The sequence below is a fragment of the Cervus elaphus genome, chromosome 17, assembly GCF_910594005.1.
Source record: "Cervus elaphus chromosome 17, mCerEla1.1, whole genome shotgun sequence".
Lineage (NCBI taxonomy): Eukaryota > Metazoa > Chordata > Mammalia > Artiodactyla > Cervidae > Cervus > Cervus elaphus.
This window is the reverse complement of record NC_057831.1, coordinates 44577722-44594328: the sequence shown is the minus strand read 5'-3', so window position 1 is coordinate 44594328 and position 16607 is coordinate 44577722. Positions and strand designations below refer to the sequence as shown.

Here is a 16607-nt window from a genome sequence, read left to right as displayed (position 1 = left end):
TAAGAGGCTCAAGCAGTGATTGATTCAGAAAGAGCAGGTCAAGGATGTTGCAGATTTTTTTTTTTTTGTCTTTTATTAACTTTCACTGTTGCTCCCACAAGCGTTTCCTTCTGAACATCTCTTCCACTGTGTTAAGAGAAGCAGGCTCCTGTGAAGGTGAATTTTGCTGTGTCTCCTGCAGATGGGGTGCTGAGATGCTGTGCGCAGGTGCCAGCAGACTCCCTGAGGACACTTTCAGCCACGCACCAGCCGGCACTGGGCTGCTCCTTGCATCCTGCCTCTGGGCCAGTCCCTCTGGCCTGGGGTGCCTGTCCCTCCATCTGCTGGGGAGGGATTATGCTTGCTGAGCTAATGTCTGGGAAGTGTTCTGGAGTTCCCTGGAGGAAAAGGAGAGGCTGCCCGCTTGTGATACTCTGTGCTAGCACAGGAGAGCTGCAAGAAGGAGGGGAGGAACCCAGAAAGGAAAATCAAGAATTGAATCATCTCTCTACTGCAGTCCCTGGGTTAACCTGCTCTAGTGGTTTTGAACTGTTTTCCAAAGTGGGCATCTTGTGATGTGAGGGGGAGAAGGAAGCCGGCTGCCTTCACACTAGCTGGAACTTTCCCCAGGATATCCACAAGGCTCACACTTGCTGTCCCTCCTTTTTCAAGTCTTGGTTTACATGTGGCCTTCCTTGTGACACCTGCCATGGTCTTTCCCTGGCACACGCTCTTCCCTTTGCCTGCTGTGTTTGTTTCACATAGCACTCATCATTTAACTCATCAGTCGTTATTCATTTGGTTGTAATATAATATAATTAATATAATATCATCTATTAAAATGTAAGTTTACAGGAACAAGGGGCTGTGGACTAAAAAATTCGTCACAACTTTGAAAGTAGAGAGTTATTTGAATTGATGGGAATCTTAAGGATTCTGAGCCTGGGAGGCAGCATCTCAAAAGCTCTGAGAAAGCTGCTGCAAGGAGGCAGGAGAGAGTCAGGCTATATACAAGTTTGCAATAAAGGGGCCAGGCAGTCAGTCTGAGCATCACAGATTATTGTTAAGTAGTTAGGAAAACCAGATATCAAGCTAAGGAATTTAGTGTTCTTCTATGTATGGGAAGATGCAAGCCTCCAGGCTCACTGAATTCATTCCTTTCATATGCACCTCAACTATCTGGGGCCAAATCCTGTTTCTAGAATGTTTACATCCTTAATTCCTTGTTCACCTTAAGTGGTGGCAGGGGTGGCGGATGGCTGCTTCTTGCAGTCCCCTACCCCCAGCTCCTCAGCAATCGCCATTGGGGGGTGGCGGCATCTGCCGGATCGCTGGCATAATGTTCCCTTTTGGGAGCCTCATTCACATTAGGAAGCCAGAAATCATGGATGGCTGTGACATTTCTTGCCCACCGATATGGCAGGAAATATTTCATTTCACAAGACTTTGTATTGCTCACTGTTGTATCTCCTGAGTCTAAAAATTGTGCCTGACACATTGTGGGCACTCCCTAAATATTTGTTGTCTGAATGAATGGGTGACCGAGTGCAGAGGCAGGATGACAAAGGAGATAGCTGTATCCAAGGAGCCTTTCTGCCAGTCTGCCCAACTGTCCACTGAGGGAGTGAGCTGGAGCCACTGGAAGGGCAGTCAGAGATGACCAGCCTTTACCCAGTGCCTGCTATACATCGAGCACTGTGGAAGATGTCCTAGGTTCATTACTCAATGAAAGTATCCGTTTAATACCTGAAGTACATATGGTTAGCTCCATTTCATGGGTGAAGAAACTCAAGAAGTTAAGAAACTTATTCAAGGTCACCCAGTCCAGTAAGTGGCAGAACTGGGACCCACCTTAGTCCATGATTCCTTCTGGAGAAATTTCCCAAAGTAGTGTGTTGACCACAGTATCTCTTGTTTCTTTGCTCTCCTGCCTGTAAAATGAGGGTGAATTTTCCTTATCCTTCACCAGATTTTTATCTGATAAGGACAGGAATCTTGGAAATTTGGGAAACAACTATTACAAGATATGAGCTTTGCAAATATGGGGTTAAGAATTAAATCACGTTTTTGAGTAATGTTCACAAGTAAGCGAGTGGAAGTCAGGGCTGTGTTGAATCCTGCCAAGTGGGGATGAACGGGGTTTCTATGCAATGTTACATTCCATGAACTGGTTTCAGTATTTTATTATTCCAGATATTTCTCTGGGCTAAGACCACAATCTTCAGACTCAATGTATTATCTTTAATTTAAGAAATATTTATGGAGCATCCACTAGGTTCTTGAGGTAGACCAGTAGAGAGAACAAAGTTCCTTGCCCTTAATGGAACTTCTCTCTTACTAGGGAGAGAGAGATAGGAAATAAACACTGAGCAATAAACATATGTCAACATATGGCAATAAACAAGAAAGTAAATTACATAGTATGTTAAGAGATGGCAAGTGCTCTGGAAATAAAAAGTAGTGCAGGGGAAAGGGCTTGGGCATTCAGGGGAGGTGGGCAGTTTGCACCGTTAGATAGTGGTCCACGTGGGCCCTTTGAAGTGATGCACTTTGAACAAAGACCTTCAAAAGGTCAGGGAGTGAGCCAAGAGGTATCTGGGAGGGAGAGCATTCTAGTCCAAGAGGACCGACAGAGGGAGCGATGCTGAGATGGGTCCTGCCTGCACTATGTGGGGAACAGCCAGAAAGTGGGCTTGCGAGGAGCTGAATGGGGGCCTACCTTGACAGTAGAGATGCTGGATATCCCAATGGCTGGAACATGGGAGATGAAATAAAGTGAGGAGTCAAGGATGAGCCAAGGTTTAGTCTTTATATTAGTCTTTCACTTTCATTCCCCTTTGATTACCTAACATAACTGAGTATTCCTGGAAGTATTAGCATTGAAGTCTTTGGAGATTTAGCCAACTGCATTTGCACTCATCCACAATGTCTCTGGGTTTGAGTTTCTTCAGCTATCACAGGGCAGGAATCGAAAAGATGACTCTCAAACCCCTTGTATGACTGTTGCTGAAAAATGCCTCTTTGGAAGTCATATTCTGATTGCTGGCTTGCTTGCGTCCCTCCTTCCTTCATTCATTTATTCATCGGAAGTCTTTAAAAACATTTGCTGAAATGAGAGCACTTCCTGGAGCAATGTCCTTGGAGGCTTAGGAAGGAGGAAAAGGAATCTCTACCTTTGACTAGTTCGTTTCTTCTTGCTGAGGTTAGATAAGAGCACAGTAAGCAAGGTGAGAATTAGAACAAATGAGCAAAATTGGAACAGTATAGAAGCAGCAGCCACGGGAGGTAAAGTTGAACAAAAAGTTACAGGCTTGAGTAGATGAAAGCATGCACATAGTGTGGGAACAGATGTACATTCAGGTTCAGGGAACCTGAGAAGGGCGGGAGCATGGTAAAGGGTGCTCACGCGGTCCGGAGGAACCGGCTGTGACGTGTTGATGAAGCTGGACTGAGGGAGGGGAGAACTGCCCATGTGGGCTAGCGGGATCTGGTCTGAGCAGGGGGAAATCTTAAGGAAGTGATGCCATTACAAAGACTGGACTGCAAGGTGCTCATCCTGGCTGTTTGGTACCCTGGGGACTAGAACAGGGGAATAAGGAGGTGAGCAAAGCAGCCCAGGAGGTTGTTGCATTACCCTGGATCCTGATTTCTGCAATCATGATACCTCACCGGTCTCTTGTCGGACAGATTTTTTTTTGGATCAAAATTCTGGTCATTAAGACGGCAAAGAAAAGTTCATTAAACATGATCTATTTGAAGGAAAAAACTATCCAAACAAGGAAATGAAACTTTTCCTTTCTTGTTGGCCCAAAGTTAACATTGAACTCTAGGACTGCTTGTAAGAGTTTTCATGAGGAGCTCTTTTAAAAAAAATGTCAAGTAAGACCAAGTCCTCCATCACTTGTCTGTGAGCCGTTCTGGAAACAAAGAACATCCCCAAATTGAGGTTCATGGCCAATTTTATTTCCCTCCATGCGGTTGTAGTGGCGTGATTTTCACACTTGCTATATTCGTACATGTGTTTACTCTAAAGGGCTTTGTGTGCTTCAGCTGGGCTTGGATGCTGACTGCAATAAGCCTAATAAAACCTCACATTTCTCCACTCCTCCATTTCTGATTATATTTCATAATGTGTTGATATTTGCAGGCTAATCTTGCACAACTATTGAGAGATTCTCAAGACCGAAATAAACATCTGGGAGAAGAAATTAAAGAACTTCAGCAAAGGCTCGGAGAAGTCCAGGGTGACAATAAGGTACTGTGAATATTTAAAGGCAAGAGGCTCTCCTGAGTAATTTTGTGCCATAGGTTTATGTATGGTGCATCAGAAAAATGTAGTACAGCATTTGCGTAAAAAATTTGTTATAGATTTTTACGTTTACAATGGAAACTCAGTTTAGCATTTCTTATCTTTATTACATTCACTTTGCATGTGTGCGTGCACATGCGTCTGTGTGTGTTTCTGGGTTGCTCTAAAATATTGTCACAGCCCATTGTAGAAGTTTCATTATGTTCAGCTTGGTGCTGAATAACATTGTGGTTGAGGGCAAAATAAAACCCAAATGCTATACTTTCTCCCTTCTATACAAATAATGGATTTGTGGCTCAGATGATTTGGAATTATTCACATTCGGTTTTGAATTTTAAGTAGTCATCCTACTAATTATGTTCACATAACCAATTTATTTTATTGCTAAATTTGGCAATTTGTATGGAACATTGCTCAAAATCCACTGCTTGGTATTAATCAAACTCCCCTGTTGGCAACGTTAATTATAAAATATGAACTCATAAACTCCAAACTAAATGTGAATACTCTCTCTCCCAGCTGAAGCTGTGAACAAAAATACAATTGAGAAAAAGAAGAAAAACTACCCAAGTTTAATTCTGTCCCCCACCCCCAAAATAATTTCCTGTTTTGCCAAGATAACTTCAATTTTAACTTCTTGCCAGAGGGAGCTTTCACAACAGGGATGGCCTTTGGAGTTTGACTCAAGAAAACTACATGGAAGGAGGAGGTGCTTTCTTGGGAAATGTCTTTTACATGGTACCAAATTCCGTGACAAATGATGGGCATGTTCGGCGTCCCTGGGAGTCATTGGTTATCAGGAGGCGCCATTTTGAAAGATGCTCATTCTTTTTTTAAAAAATGCATGGAAGTGTCTGGATCATCCAGAGAACCCTCCCATGACAAAAGAGGGTTATGTGCTTACTGCTGGCTGAAGGGGCTCAACCTAAGGGCGTACTGGGGACTCTTCTCTATACAGCCTCTTCTCCACTTAGTCTGCCTTTAAAAAATTTTTAAAAACCTCATAGATGTAACATAATATATTTGCAAAAGTAGGCTCTACTATTCTCAGTCATGAAATAGGAGGTGGACAAGAATGCCAAGAAAGGTACTAATTAGCGCTGGACAAGCTAATCAGGCCTTCCAAAATGATTTAAGCTCTGTAACCTAGGTGTTTGGTCAAAAATTAAAGGCCGGGTCACTCCCACAAGTGATAACATCAGAGTAAGTTTTTCCAGAGAATAAAATCAGGGATGTACCATTCTGTCTTTTAAATATGTAAAAATACTGCAGGAATTTTGAGATGAAATGGGGCTTCCTTGATGGCTCAGACAGTAAAGAATCTACCTGCAATGCAGGAGACCTGGGTTAGATCCCTGGCTTGGGAAGAAGCCCTGCAGAAAGAAATGGCAACCCATTCCAGTATTCTTGCCTGGAGAATGCCATGGACAGAGGAGCCTCGTGGGCTACAGTCCATGGGGTTGCAAAGAACTGGACATGACTAAGTGACTAATACATTTGGAAGTGATATAAATCCACAAAATACTAAAACATCTTGAAATGTGATGTTTGGATTCATGGTTCTTCTTGACTGATTTTTTTTCTTCTTTACTTTTTTATTTTCTGGGCTACCCCCAACTCTCCTAAACACACCTCTGTCTCACCTTTTGGTCACTTATAATTGTATCACTTTGTAGGCATGAGATATTCTAGGCATTGACATTTGCAACTGATATTTCAAGGAAAGAAAGGGAGGGTGTGTGCACATAAGTGTGTGTGGAACACTAAATGCAGGTCTGGGGCTGCTTTTGCATTGGCACCATCTGAACTTCATGATTTGCCTGCATTCTGGGTCTTTATTCCAGTAGCTGGACACATTTATCAAACTTGCTTTTCTCAACCAAGGTTTAGAGTTTAGTGACTCATTTTCATGGCCTGTGAAGTAATTTGCCTGCCAAGAGGTGCAGGGAAGATGTTATAATGTTCAGTAGACCCTGTATCTCAGTATCCAGCCCTCTCCTCCTCAAAAAAGACCAACTACAGTGAGACCCAGAAATTCCATTTATTCTCATTTGCATCTAAAGTAATAGGGCTGGTTTATTTTCAGCCCCCTGTGAGTCATGTTCATCCTCCCCCCTACCCTCACCCCCAGTCATCAACATTAAGGCCAGATGACTCATTCAGTAATGACACCAGCCATCAAGAGAAACTCAGAGGCCTCTGTTGAAGGGTGGCCATGACTGTGTGGTAGGAAGTGAGTTAACCCCACCTTTGCTTTTTATTCATTGTCACTCACAGCTCCAACCTTCCCATCACCTTCTGAATCCACTCCCACCTCCCTGCCTTGGTGTGCTAGATCCCTATTATCTAGCCCCTCCTGATTTCTCCAGCCACATCTCTTGCCATTAGTTGCCTTATACCTCCACCCTGCAGTGCTCATTTCAGTCTCTTTCTGGAGCCATACGGCCTTGTGCCTCAGGGCCCTGGCACCTGCTGTCACAGTCTGGAACACTCTTCCCCTTTACTCCTGCAAACTCCTGCTCATCTCTCAGGTCATAGGTCAGATACAGCCTTCTCCAACCCTTAGGGGCAGTCCTGCACACACCAACAGTGTCCTACTCTTTCCCCTCTGCTTGTACTTTTGTGGCTCTCCTCCCATAAGCGTAAACCCTTTGCAGGCCAAATCCCTGGTATCCGTAGGAATTAGCATTCTTAGTTTGTGATGCATATATTTTATTTAATAGATCTTTTAAAATTTTTAATTGGAGGATAATTGCTTTACAGTGTTGTGTTGGTTTCTGCCAAACAGCAATGTGAATCAGCTATAAGTCTACATATATATCCCCTCCCTCTTGAACCTCCTTCCATCTCATACTCTATCCTACCCGCCTAGGTTGTCACAGAGCACTGGGTTGGGCTCCCTGTGTTATAGCGACTTCCCCCTAGCTATCTGTTTTACACATGGTAACGTATATGTTTTGATGCTACTCTCTCAATTCATCTACCCTCTCCTTCATCCATTGTTCTCTATCTGTGTCTCTATTCCTACCCTGCAAATAGTTTGATCAGTACCATTTTTCTAGATTCCATATATATTTGTTCTCTTTGACTTACTTCACTCTGTGTAACAGGCTGTAGGTTCATCCACCTTAGTTCAACTGATTCAAATCCATTCCTTTTTATGGCTGAGTAATATTCCATTTATATATGTACCACAACTTCTTTATCCATTCATCTCTTGATGGACATCTAGGTTGCTTCCATGTCCTGGCTATTGTAAATAGTGCTGTGGTAAATGTTGAGATACATGTGTCTTTTTGAATTCTGGTTTTTCTCAGGGTATATGCACAGTAGTGGGATTCCTGGGTCATATGGTAGTTTACTCGTAATTTTTTAAGGAATTTCCATGCTGTTCTCCATAGTGGCTGTATCTGTTTAATAACAGATCTTTATTGAAGCAATGGAATAGGATAAATGAATGAGTGAATGAATAAAGGAAATGCAAAAAGAAGAGCAAAAATGTTCAAGAAAGAGGAAGAGAAAAAGAACACAAGAAAATAGCAGACTGCCTCTCTGGTTGTCATCACTTGCTTTGTATGGTGAAGACTAATTTAGAAATCTGGAGAAAGGAGTTAGAAAGCAAACCATTCCATTCAAGAAAAACCAGAAGGAAACCAAACCTAAGCTGTGAGACCTTGGGAAACCCCTGGCGTGGGGGTGGAGGGTGGGGCTGGTCAGGGAGAGCTGTGGCTGAGCCTAAGTAGATGTGGGATAAGACTCCTGTTCCTAGACTGGCTCAAGGCTGTTACATTCAAGAAATAATAATTGATGTCTTTTCATTCCTAACTTCCCTTATTCTGAACAGAAGGGCTGATGGCATCATTTTAGAAGCAACTATTAAAGTGGAAGTTTTTAAAAAAATAAATAAATAAAGTGGAAGTTTTTTCTGTTTTTTTTTTTTTTTTTATCTTCAAGTTGCCATTTTAACTGATGACCCTTAGCCATATTTTGGGAGGCCCAGATTCTGGACGTTAAGTACATTTAAGAAACAAGGTGATAGAAAATTACTTGCCTTGGCTATTTTAAGGTAGACTAATTTTTCCATTTGTTCAGCTAGAGCCTTGTAACCCTACGTGCCATAAAGCATTTTCAAACAGCCTCTTGAAAGATTTGTTGCCACCCTGGCTTACAAGCAGCTTGGTCCTCACACAGGGCTGGCAGGTGGATAGTGGGCTTCTGTGATCAACATCACCTAGTATTCTCTGAGCATTGCCCAACAATTTCTTGAGGCTCCCAAACAGATGGAATGCCCCAGTCCAAACCAGACGAGAGGCAGGGAAAGGGAAACCTAGTAGATGTCCTCCCCTACTTGATAATTATACCTCTGAAAGGTTAAAGAAGGAATGGAGGACTTCAGTCAGTTCAGTCGCTCAGTCGTGTCCGACTCTTTGCAACCCCATGAATCTCAGCATGCCAGGCCTCCCTGTCCATCACCAACTCTCAGTGTTTACTCAAACTCATGTCCATCGAGTCAGTGATGACATCCAGCCATCTCATCCTCTGTCGACCCCTTCTCCTCCTGCCCCCAATCCCTGCCAGCATCAGGGTCTTTTCCAATGAGTCAGCTCTTTGCATGAGGTGGCCAAAGTATTGGAGTTTCAGCTTCAGCATCAGTCCTTCCAATGAACACTGGGATTGATCTCCTTTAGGATGGACTGGTTGGATCTCCTTGCAGTCCAAGGGACTCTCAAGAGTCTTCTCCAAAACCACAGTTCAAAAGCATCAAGTCTTCAGTGCTCAGCTTTCTTTATAGTCCAACTCTCACATCCATAGATGACCACTGGAAAAACCATAGCCTTAAATAGATGGACCTTTGTTGGCAAAGTAATGTCTCTGCTTTTTATTATGCTATCTAGGTTGGTCATAACTTTCCTTCCAAGGAGTAAGCGTCTTTTAATTTCATGGCTGCAATCACCACCTGCAGTGATTTTGGAGCCCAACAAAATAGTCTGACACTGTTTCCACTGTTTCCCCATCTATTTGCCATGAAGTGATGGGACCAGATGCCATGATCTTAGTTTCTGAATGTTAAGCTTTAAGCCAACTTTTTCACTCTCCTCTTTCACTTTCATCAAGAGGCTTTTTAGTTCCTCTTCACTTTCTGCCTTAAGGGTGGTGTCATCTGCATATCTGAGGTTATTGATATTTCTCCCGGCAATCTTGGTTACAGCTTGTCCTTCCTCCAGCCCAGCGTTTCTCATGATGTACTCTGCATATAAGTTAAATAAGTAGGGTGACAATATACAGCCTTGACGTACTCCTTTCCCTATTTGGAACTAGTCTGTTGTTCCATGTCCAGTTCTAACTGTTGCTTCCTGACCTGCATACAGGTTTCTCAAGAGGCAGGTCAGGTGGTCTGGTATTCCCATCTCTTTCAGAATTTTCCACAGTTTATCATGATCCACACATGATCATAATCAAAGGCTTTGGCGTAGCCAATAAAGCAGAAATAGATGTTTTTCTGGAACTCTCTTGCTTGTTCGATGATCCAGTGGATGTTGGCAATTTGATCTCTGGTTCCTCTTCCTTTTCTAAAACCAGCTTGAACATCTGGAAGTTCACGGTTCATATATTGCTGAAGCCTGGCATGGAGAATTTTGAGCATGACTTTACTAGCGTGTGAGATGAGTGCAATTGTGCAGTAGTTTGAGCATTCTTTGGCATTGCCTTTCTTAGGGATTGGAATGAAAACTGACCTTTTCCAGTTCTGTGGCCACTGCTGAGTTTTCCAAATTTGCTGGCATAATGAGTGCAGTACTTTCACGGCATCATCTTTCAGGATTTGAAATAGCTCAACTGGAATTTCATCACCTCCACTAGCTTTGTTCATAGTAATGCTTTCTAAGGCCCACTTGACTTCACATTCCAGGATGTCTGGCTTTAGGTAGTGATCACACCATCATGATTATCTGGGTCATGAAGATCTTGAAATAGCTCAACTGGAATTCCATCACCTCCACTAGCTTTGTTCATAGTGATGCTTTCTAAGGCCACTTGACTTCACATTCCAGGATGTCTGGCTCTAGGTGAGTGATCACACCATCGTGATTATCTGGGTCATGAAGATCTTTTTTGTACAGTCCTTCTGTGTATTCTTGCCACCTCTTCTTGTATCTTCTGCTTCTGTTAGGTCCATACCGTTTCTGTCCCTTATCAAGCCCATCTTTGCATGAAATGTTCCCTTGGTATCTCTAATTTTCTTGAATAGATCTCTAGTCTTTCCCATTCTATTGTTTTCCTCTATTTCTTTGCATTGATCACTGAGGAAGGCTTTCTTATCTCTCCTTGCTATTCTTTGGAACTCTGCATTCAAATGGGAAGATCTTTCCTTTTCTCTTTTGCTTTTTGCTTCTCTTCTTTTCTGAGCTATTTGTAAGGCCTCCTCAGACAGCCATTTTGCTTTTTTGCATTTCTTTTCCATGGGGATGGTCTTGCTCCCTGTCTCCTGTATAATGTCATGAACCTCTGTCCATAGTCCATCAGGCACTCTGTCTATCAGATCTAGTCCCTTAAATCTATTTCTCACTTCTACTGTATAATCATAAGGGATTAGGTTTAGGTCATACCTGAATGGTCTAGTGGTTTTCCCCACTTTCTTCAATTTAGGTCTGAATTTAGCAATAAGGAGTTCATGATCTGAGCCACAGTCAGCTCCCTGTCTTGTTTTTCATGACTATATAGAGCTTCTTCATCTTTGGCTGCAAAAAATATAATCAATCTGATTTCAATATTGACCATCTGGTGGTGTCCATGTGTAGAGTCTTCTCTTGCGTTGTTGGAAGAGGGTGTTTGCTATGACCAGTGCATTCTCTTGGCAAAACTCTATTAGCCTTTGCCCTGCTTCTTTCCGTACACCAAGGCCAAATTTGCCTGTTACTCCAGGTGTTTCTTGACTTCCTACTTTTGCATACTAGTCCCCCATAATGAAAAGGACATCTTTTTTGGGTGTTAGTTCTAAAAGGTCTTGTAGGTCTTCATAGAACCATTCAACTTCAGCTTCTTCAGTGTCACTGGTTGGGGCATACATTTGGATTATCGTGATATTGAATGGTTTGCCTTGGAAATGAACAGAGATCATTCTGTCATTTTTGAGATTGCATCCAAGTACTGCATTTCAGACTCTTTTGTTGACCATGATGGCTACTTCATTTCTTCTAAGGGATTCCTGCCCCCAGTAGTATATATAATGGTCATCTGAATTACATTCTCCCATTCCAGTCCATTTTAGTTTGCTGATTCCTAGCATGTCGACATTCACTCTTGCCACCTCTTGTTTGACCACTTCCAATTTGCCTTGATTCATGGATCTAACATTCCAGGTTCCTATGCAATATTGCTCTTTACATCATCAGACCTTGCTTCTACCACCAGTCACATCTACAACTGGGTGTTGTTTTTGCTTTGGCTCCATCTCTTCATTCTTTCTGGAGTTATTTCTCCACTCATCTCCAATAGCATATTGGGCACCTATGGACCTGGAGAGTTCCTCTTTCAGTATCCTGTCATTTTGCCTTTTCATACTGTTCATGGGGTTCTCAAGGCAAGAATACTGAAGTGGTTTGCCATATCCTTCTCCAGTGGACCACATTCTGTCAGACCTCTCCACCATGACCATCCATCTTGGGTGGCCCCACACGGCATGTCTTAGTTTCATGAGTTAGACAAGGCTGTGGTCCATGTGATCAAATTGGCTAGTTTTCTCTGATTATGGTTTCAGTGTGTAAGGGAGGACTTAAACCTCCACAAGTCACCCTGGGGAAAGCTCTTCACGAGGGTGGATTGCCCAGGGTTCTTTGTGTTTCCATCTGTAAGGAATAAGGACCAATTACATGGGAAGACCCAGCAGTGCTAGGACCTCAAGTCTGGATAGCAGCCCACTGAGAGAATTACAGCTTCCCTTCCTGCCCCAGCCATACGCCTGCTTCCGCTTCTGAGCAGACATTATAAAAAGAGAAGATTCAGAGAAAGGGGACTGGGAGGAAGAAGGAGGTCTTTGAGAATTTAAGAATCAGTAAGAGGCACAAAGGGTGTCCCCAGTGGCTCAGCGGTTAAAGACTCTACCTGCAATGCAGGAGACCCGGGTCTGATCCCTGGGTCAGGAAGATCCCCTGGATGGGGAAATGGCAACCCACTTCAGTATTCTTGCCTGGGAAATCCCGTGGACAGAGGAGCCTGGTGGGCTACAGTCCACGGGGTCACAAAGATTCAGACACGACAGAAGCAGCTGAGCACACATGTGTAAAAGAGGCCCAAAACAACAAAGCATGCTTGACTCACAGATATCCAGAGGGGGGCTGCGGAACTTGCCGCTCCTAAGAGGAAGCCTGGCTGGTAGTGCTCTGCCGGTTTCCGTGGTATAAACACTGGTGCCATGACACTTAAATATCAGGCCAGCAAAGTGAAGTCACTGAATTGAAAGTTAGAAAGCTTGGCCCTCCATAAAAGGCCAGCTCCAGCCTCCCACTGCCAAATGGTATCGTCTAGAATAGTCCAGAAGGTCCATCTTTGGAAACTGCTAGACCAGATTTATATTCTAGCTCTGTCAGTTATCTGTGTGCATGTTATTACCTTGTGCAAGTCATCTGTCTTTCTGGGCCTCAGTTTCCTCATCTGTAAAATGGGAGTAATGATATCTCACATAGACTTGCTGTCAGTTTGCATCACTATTCATCAGTACATAATTGGGAACTCACTATGTACTGACTAATGTTCTAGGCACCAAGACTACATCAAGGAATAAGAAAGACAAGGTACCCAGTCTCACAGATATACAGTCTAGTTGGGGAGACAGAGGGTAAGAAAATAAAGTAGTTATATACACAATCATCAGACAGTATTTAGTGCTAGGAAGAAAAGAAAGCAGGAGATTTAATGATTAGAATTGTGTGTGTACATCAATATTATGTTTATAAAGGGTGTAGTATAGTGTCTGGCATCCAGTAAGCACTCCATGAAGGGTAAACATTGCTGGTATCTTTAGCACAACCTGGGCCCAGATCAGCTTAGAGTCCTCTTGTACAAAATTTCCACCAGGAATCTCGAGATCATTTTACCTGTTGATCAACTGTTTCCAGTGGACCAGGTGGGCATATGCCTCCCATTAGAGACACAAACTGAGGTGAGAAGCCTGGCACCTTGCATTTTATGTACCCCTTGTGGAATAAGCACCTAATAGAATATACCAGGAGTGGCATCTCATGTTTCTGTAGGGTTTTCTAGTCCACTTGCTTTTATGGTTCCTTCATTTTACAGGTTACGGCAGTTTTAGTACAGAAAAACAAGAATGCAATGTGAGGTACTCAAAACCAAGGAACTTCAGGTGGCAGTGTCAGGCAGTCACTTTTACTGGGCCCCTGCTGGCCAATTTAAATGTAACTGTTTGCAATTGTGCATAAACATGAGGTTTTGCCCTTAATAATGAGCTTTATGTTACACCAGCTGACAGTCTTTAAATAACTGTTTTATCTGGTACTGGCACCATAAAATGATAGACCCCTTCTGTGAACATACCTCTATTGACATGGGACTTTTGGATGGATTCAGCAAGCAAATCAGTTAAGTCAAAGCCACCAGCCAATAAAGACCGACCAATGAGCATGCAGGTGACTTATTAAAGTATGCTTTGTTTTTTATTTAGAAAAAAAAAAAAAAGAGTGCTCAGCTGTGGATGTTTGTAACAGTCCAGGATGAGGGATCAGAGAGCTCTTCATAAACATTTCATCTTTATGCTTCAGAGGAACACGGAGATGTCCTAGCATGCTGGAACCCCACATGAAGGGGGCACTCTAATGAAGAGCTCTCACCCTGGGGCGTTATAGAAATTAACTACTAAGAATCAATAGAACTCAATGCAACTATGAACCATGCTGTGTAGAGCCACCCAAGACGGATGTGTCATGGGGTAGAGTTCTGACAAAATGTGGTCCACTGGAGAAGGGAATGGCAAACCACTTCAGTATTCTTGCCTTGAGAAACCCATGAACAGTAAGAAAAGGCAAAAAGATAGGACACTGAAAGAGGAACACCCCAGGTTGGTAGGTGCACAATATGCTACTGGAGATCAGTGGAGAAATAACTCCAGAAAGAAATGAATAGATGGAGCCAAAGCAAAAACAACACCAAGTTGTGGATGTGACTGGTGATAGAAGCAAAGTCTGATGCTGTAAAGAGCAATATTGCATAGGAACCTGGAATGTTAGGTCCATGAATCAAGGCAAATTGGAAGTGGTCAAATAGGAGATGGCAAGAGTGAATGTCGACATTCTAGGAATCAGCGAACTAAAATGGACTGGAATGTGTGAATTTCAGTCAGAAATTCTACCATACTACTGTGGGCAAGAATCCCTTAGAAGAAATGGAGTAGCCATCATAGTCAACAAAAGAGTCCAAAATGAAATACTTGGATGCAATCTCAAAAACGACAGAATGATCTCTGTTCGTTTCCAAGGTAAACCACTCTATATCACAGTAATCCAAGCCTATGCCCTGACTAGTAATGCTGAAGAAGCTGAAGTTGAACAGTTCTATGAAGACCTACAAGACCTTCTAGAACTAGCACCCAAAAAGATGTCGTTTTCATTATAGGGGACTAGTATGCAAAAGTAGGAAGTCAAGAAACACCTGGAGTAACAGGCAAATTTGGCCTTGGAGTGCAGAATGAAGCAGGGCAAAGGCTAATAGAGTTTTGCCAAGAGCACGCACTGGTCATAGCAAACACCCTCTTCCAACAACACAAGAGAAGACTCTACACATGGACATCACCAGATGGTCAATATTGAAATCAGATTGATTATATTTTTTGCAGCCAAAGATGAAGAAGCTCTATACAGTCAGCAAAAACAAGACCAGGAGCTGACTGTGGCTCAGATCATGAACTCCTTATTGCCAAATTCAGACTTAAAATGAAGAAAGTGGGGGAAACCGCTAGACCATTCAGGTATGACCTAAATCAAATCCCTTACAGTTATACAGTGGAAGTGACAAATAGAGTCAAGGGATTAGGTCTGATAAAGAGTGCCTGAAGAACTATGGACAGAGGTTCGTGACATTGTACAGGAGACAGGGATCAAGATCATTTCCAAGAAAAAGAAATGCAAAAAAGCAAAATGGCTGTCTGAGGAGGCCTTACAAATAGCTGAGAAAAGAAGAGAAGTGAAAAGCAAAGGAGAAAAGGGAAGATATTCCCATTTGAATGCAGAGTTCCAAAGAACAGCAAGGAGGGATGAGAAAGCATTCCTCAGTGATCAATGCAAAGAAATAGAGGAAAACAATAGATTGGGAAAGACTAGAGATCTATTCAAGAAAACTAGAGATTCCAAGGGAACATTTCATGCAAAGGTGGGCTTGATAAAGGACAGAAATGGTATGGATCTAACAGAGGCAGAAGATATCAAGAGGAGGTGGCAAGAATACACAGAAGAACTATACAAAAAAGATCTTCACGACCCATATAACCACGATGGTGTGGTTGCCTACCTAGGGCCAGACATCTTGGAATGCAAAGTCAAATGGGCCTTAGGAAGCACCACTATGAACAAAGCTAGAGGAGGTGATGGAATTCCAGTTGAGCTATTTCAAATCCTGAAAGATGATGCTGTGAAAGTGCTGCACTCAATATGCCAGCAAATTTGGAAAACTCAGCAGTGGCCACAGGACAGGAAAAGGTCAGTTTTCATTCCAATCCCTAAGAAAGGCAATCCCAAAGAATGCCTAAACTACCACACAATTGCACTCATCTCACACGTTAGTAAAGTAATGCTCAAAATTCTCCAAGCCGGGGATCAATAGTACACGAACCGTGAACTTCCAGATGTTCAAGCTGGTTTTGGAAAAGGCGGAGGAACCAGAGATCAAATTGCCAACATATGTTGGATCATTGAAAAAGTAAGAGAGTTCCAGAAAAACATCTACTTCTGCTTTATTGACTATGCCAAAGCCTTTGACTGTGTAGACCACAAACTCTGGAAAATTCTGAAAGAGATGGGAATACCAGACCACCTGACCTGCCTCCTGAGAAATCTGTATGCAGGTCAGGAAGCAACAGTTAGAACTGGACATGGAACGACAGACTTGTTCCAAATTGGGAAAGGAGTACATCAAGGCTGTATATTGTCACCTTGCTTGTTTAACTTATATGCAGAGTACATCATGAGAAATGCTGGGCTGGAGGAAGCACAAGCTGAAATCAAGATTGCTGGGAGAAATATCAATAACCTCGGATATGCAGATGACATCACCCTTAAGGCAGAAGGCAAAGAAGAACTAAAGAACCTCTTAATGA

At 42.8% G+C, this 16607-nt stretch overlaps 1 protein-coding gene across 4 annotated transcripts in view; it reads left to right on the top strand.

The window, feature by feature from the left end:
* Positions 1-16607, top strand: part of CCDC149 (coiled-coil domain containing 149) — a 134973-nt gene that overhangs the window by 58754 nt on the left and 59612 nt on the right. For all 4 annotated transcript variants that reach the window (XM_043870910.1, XM_043870911.1, XM_043870909.1 and 1 more), the window contains exon 4: positions 4127-4234. In XM_043870910.1, the coding sequence (XP_043726845.1) occupies positions 4127-4234 (108 nt within the window). The remainder of the gene's footprint in view (positions 1-4126; positions 4235-16607) is intronic.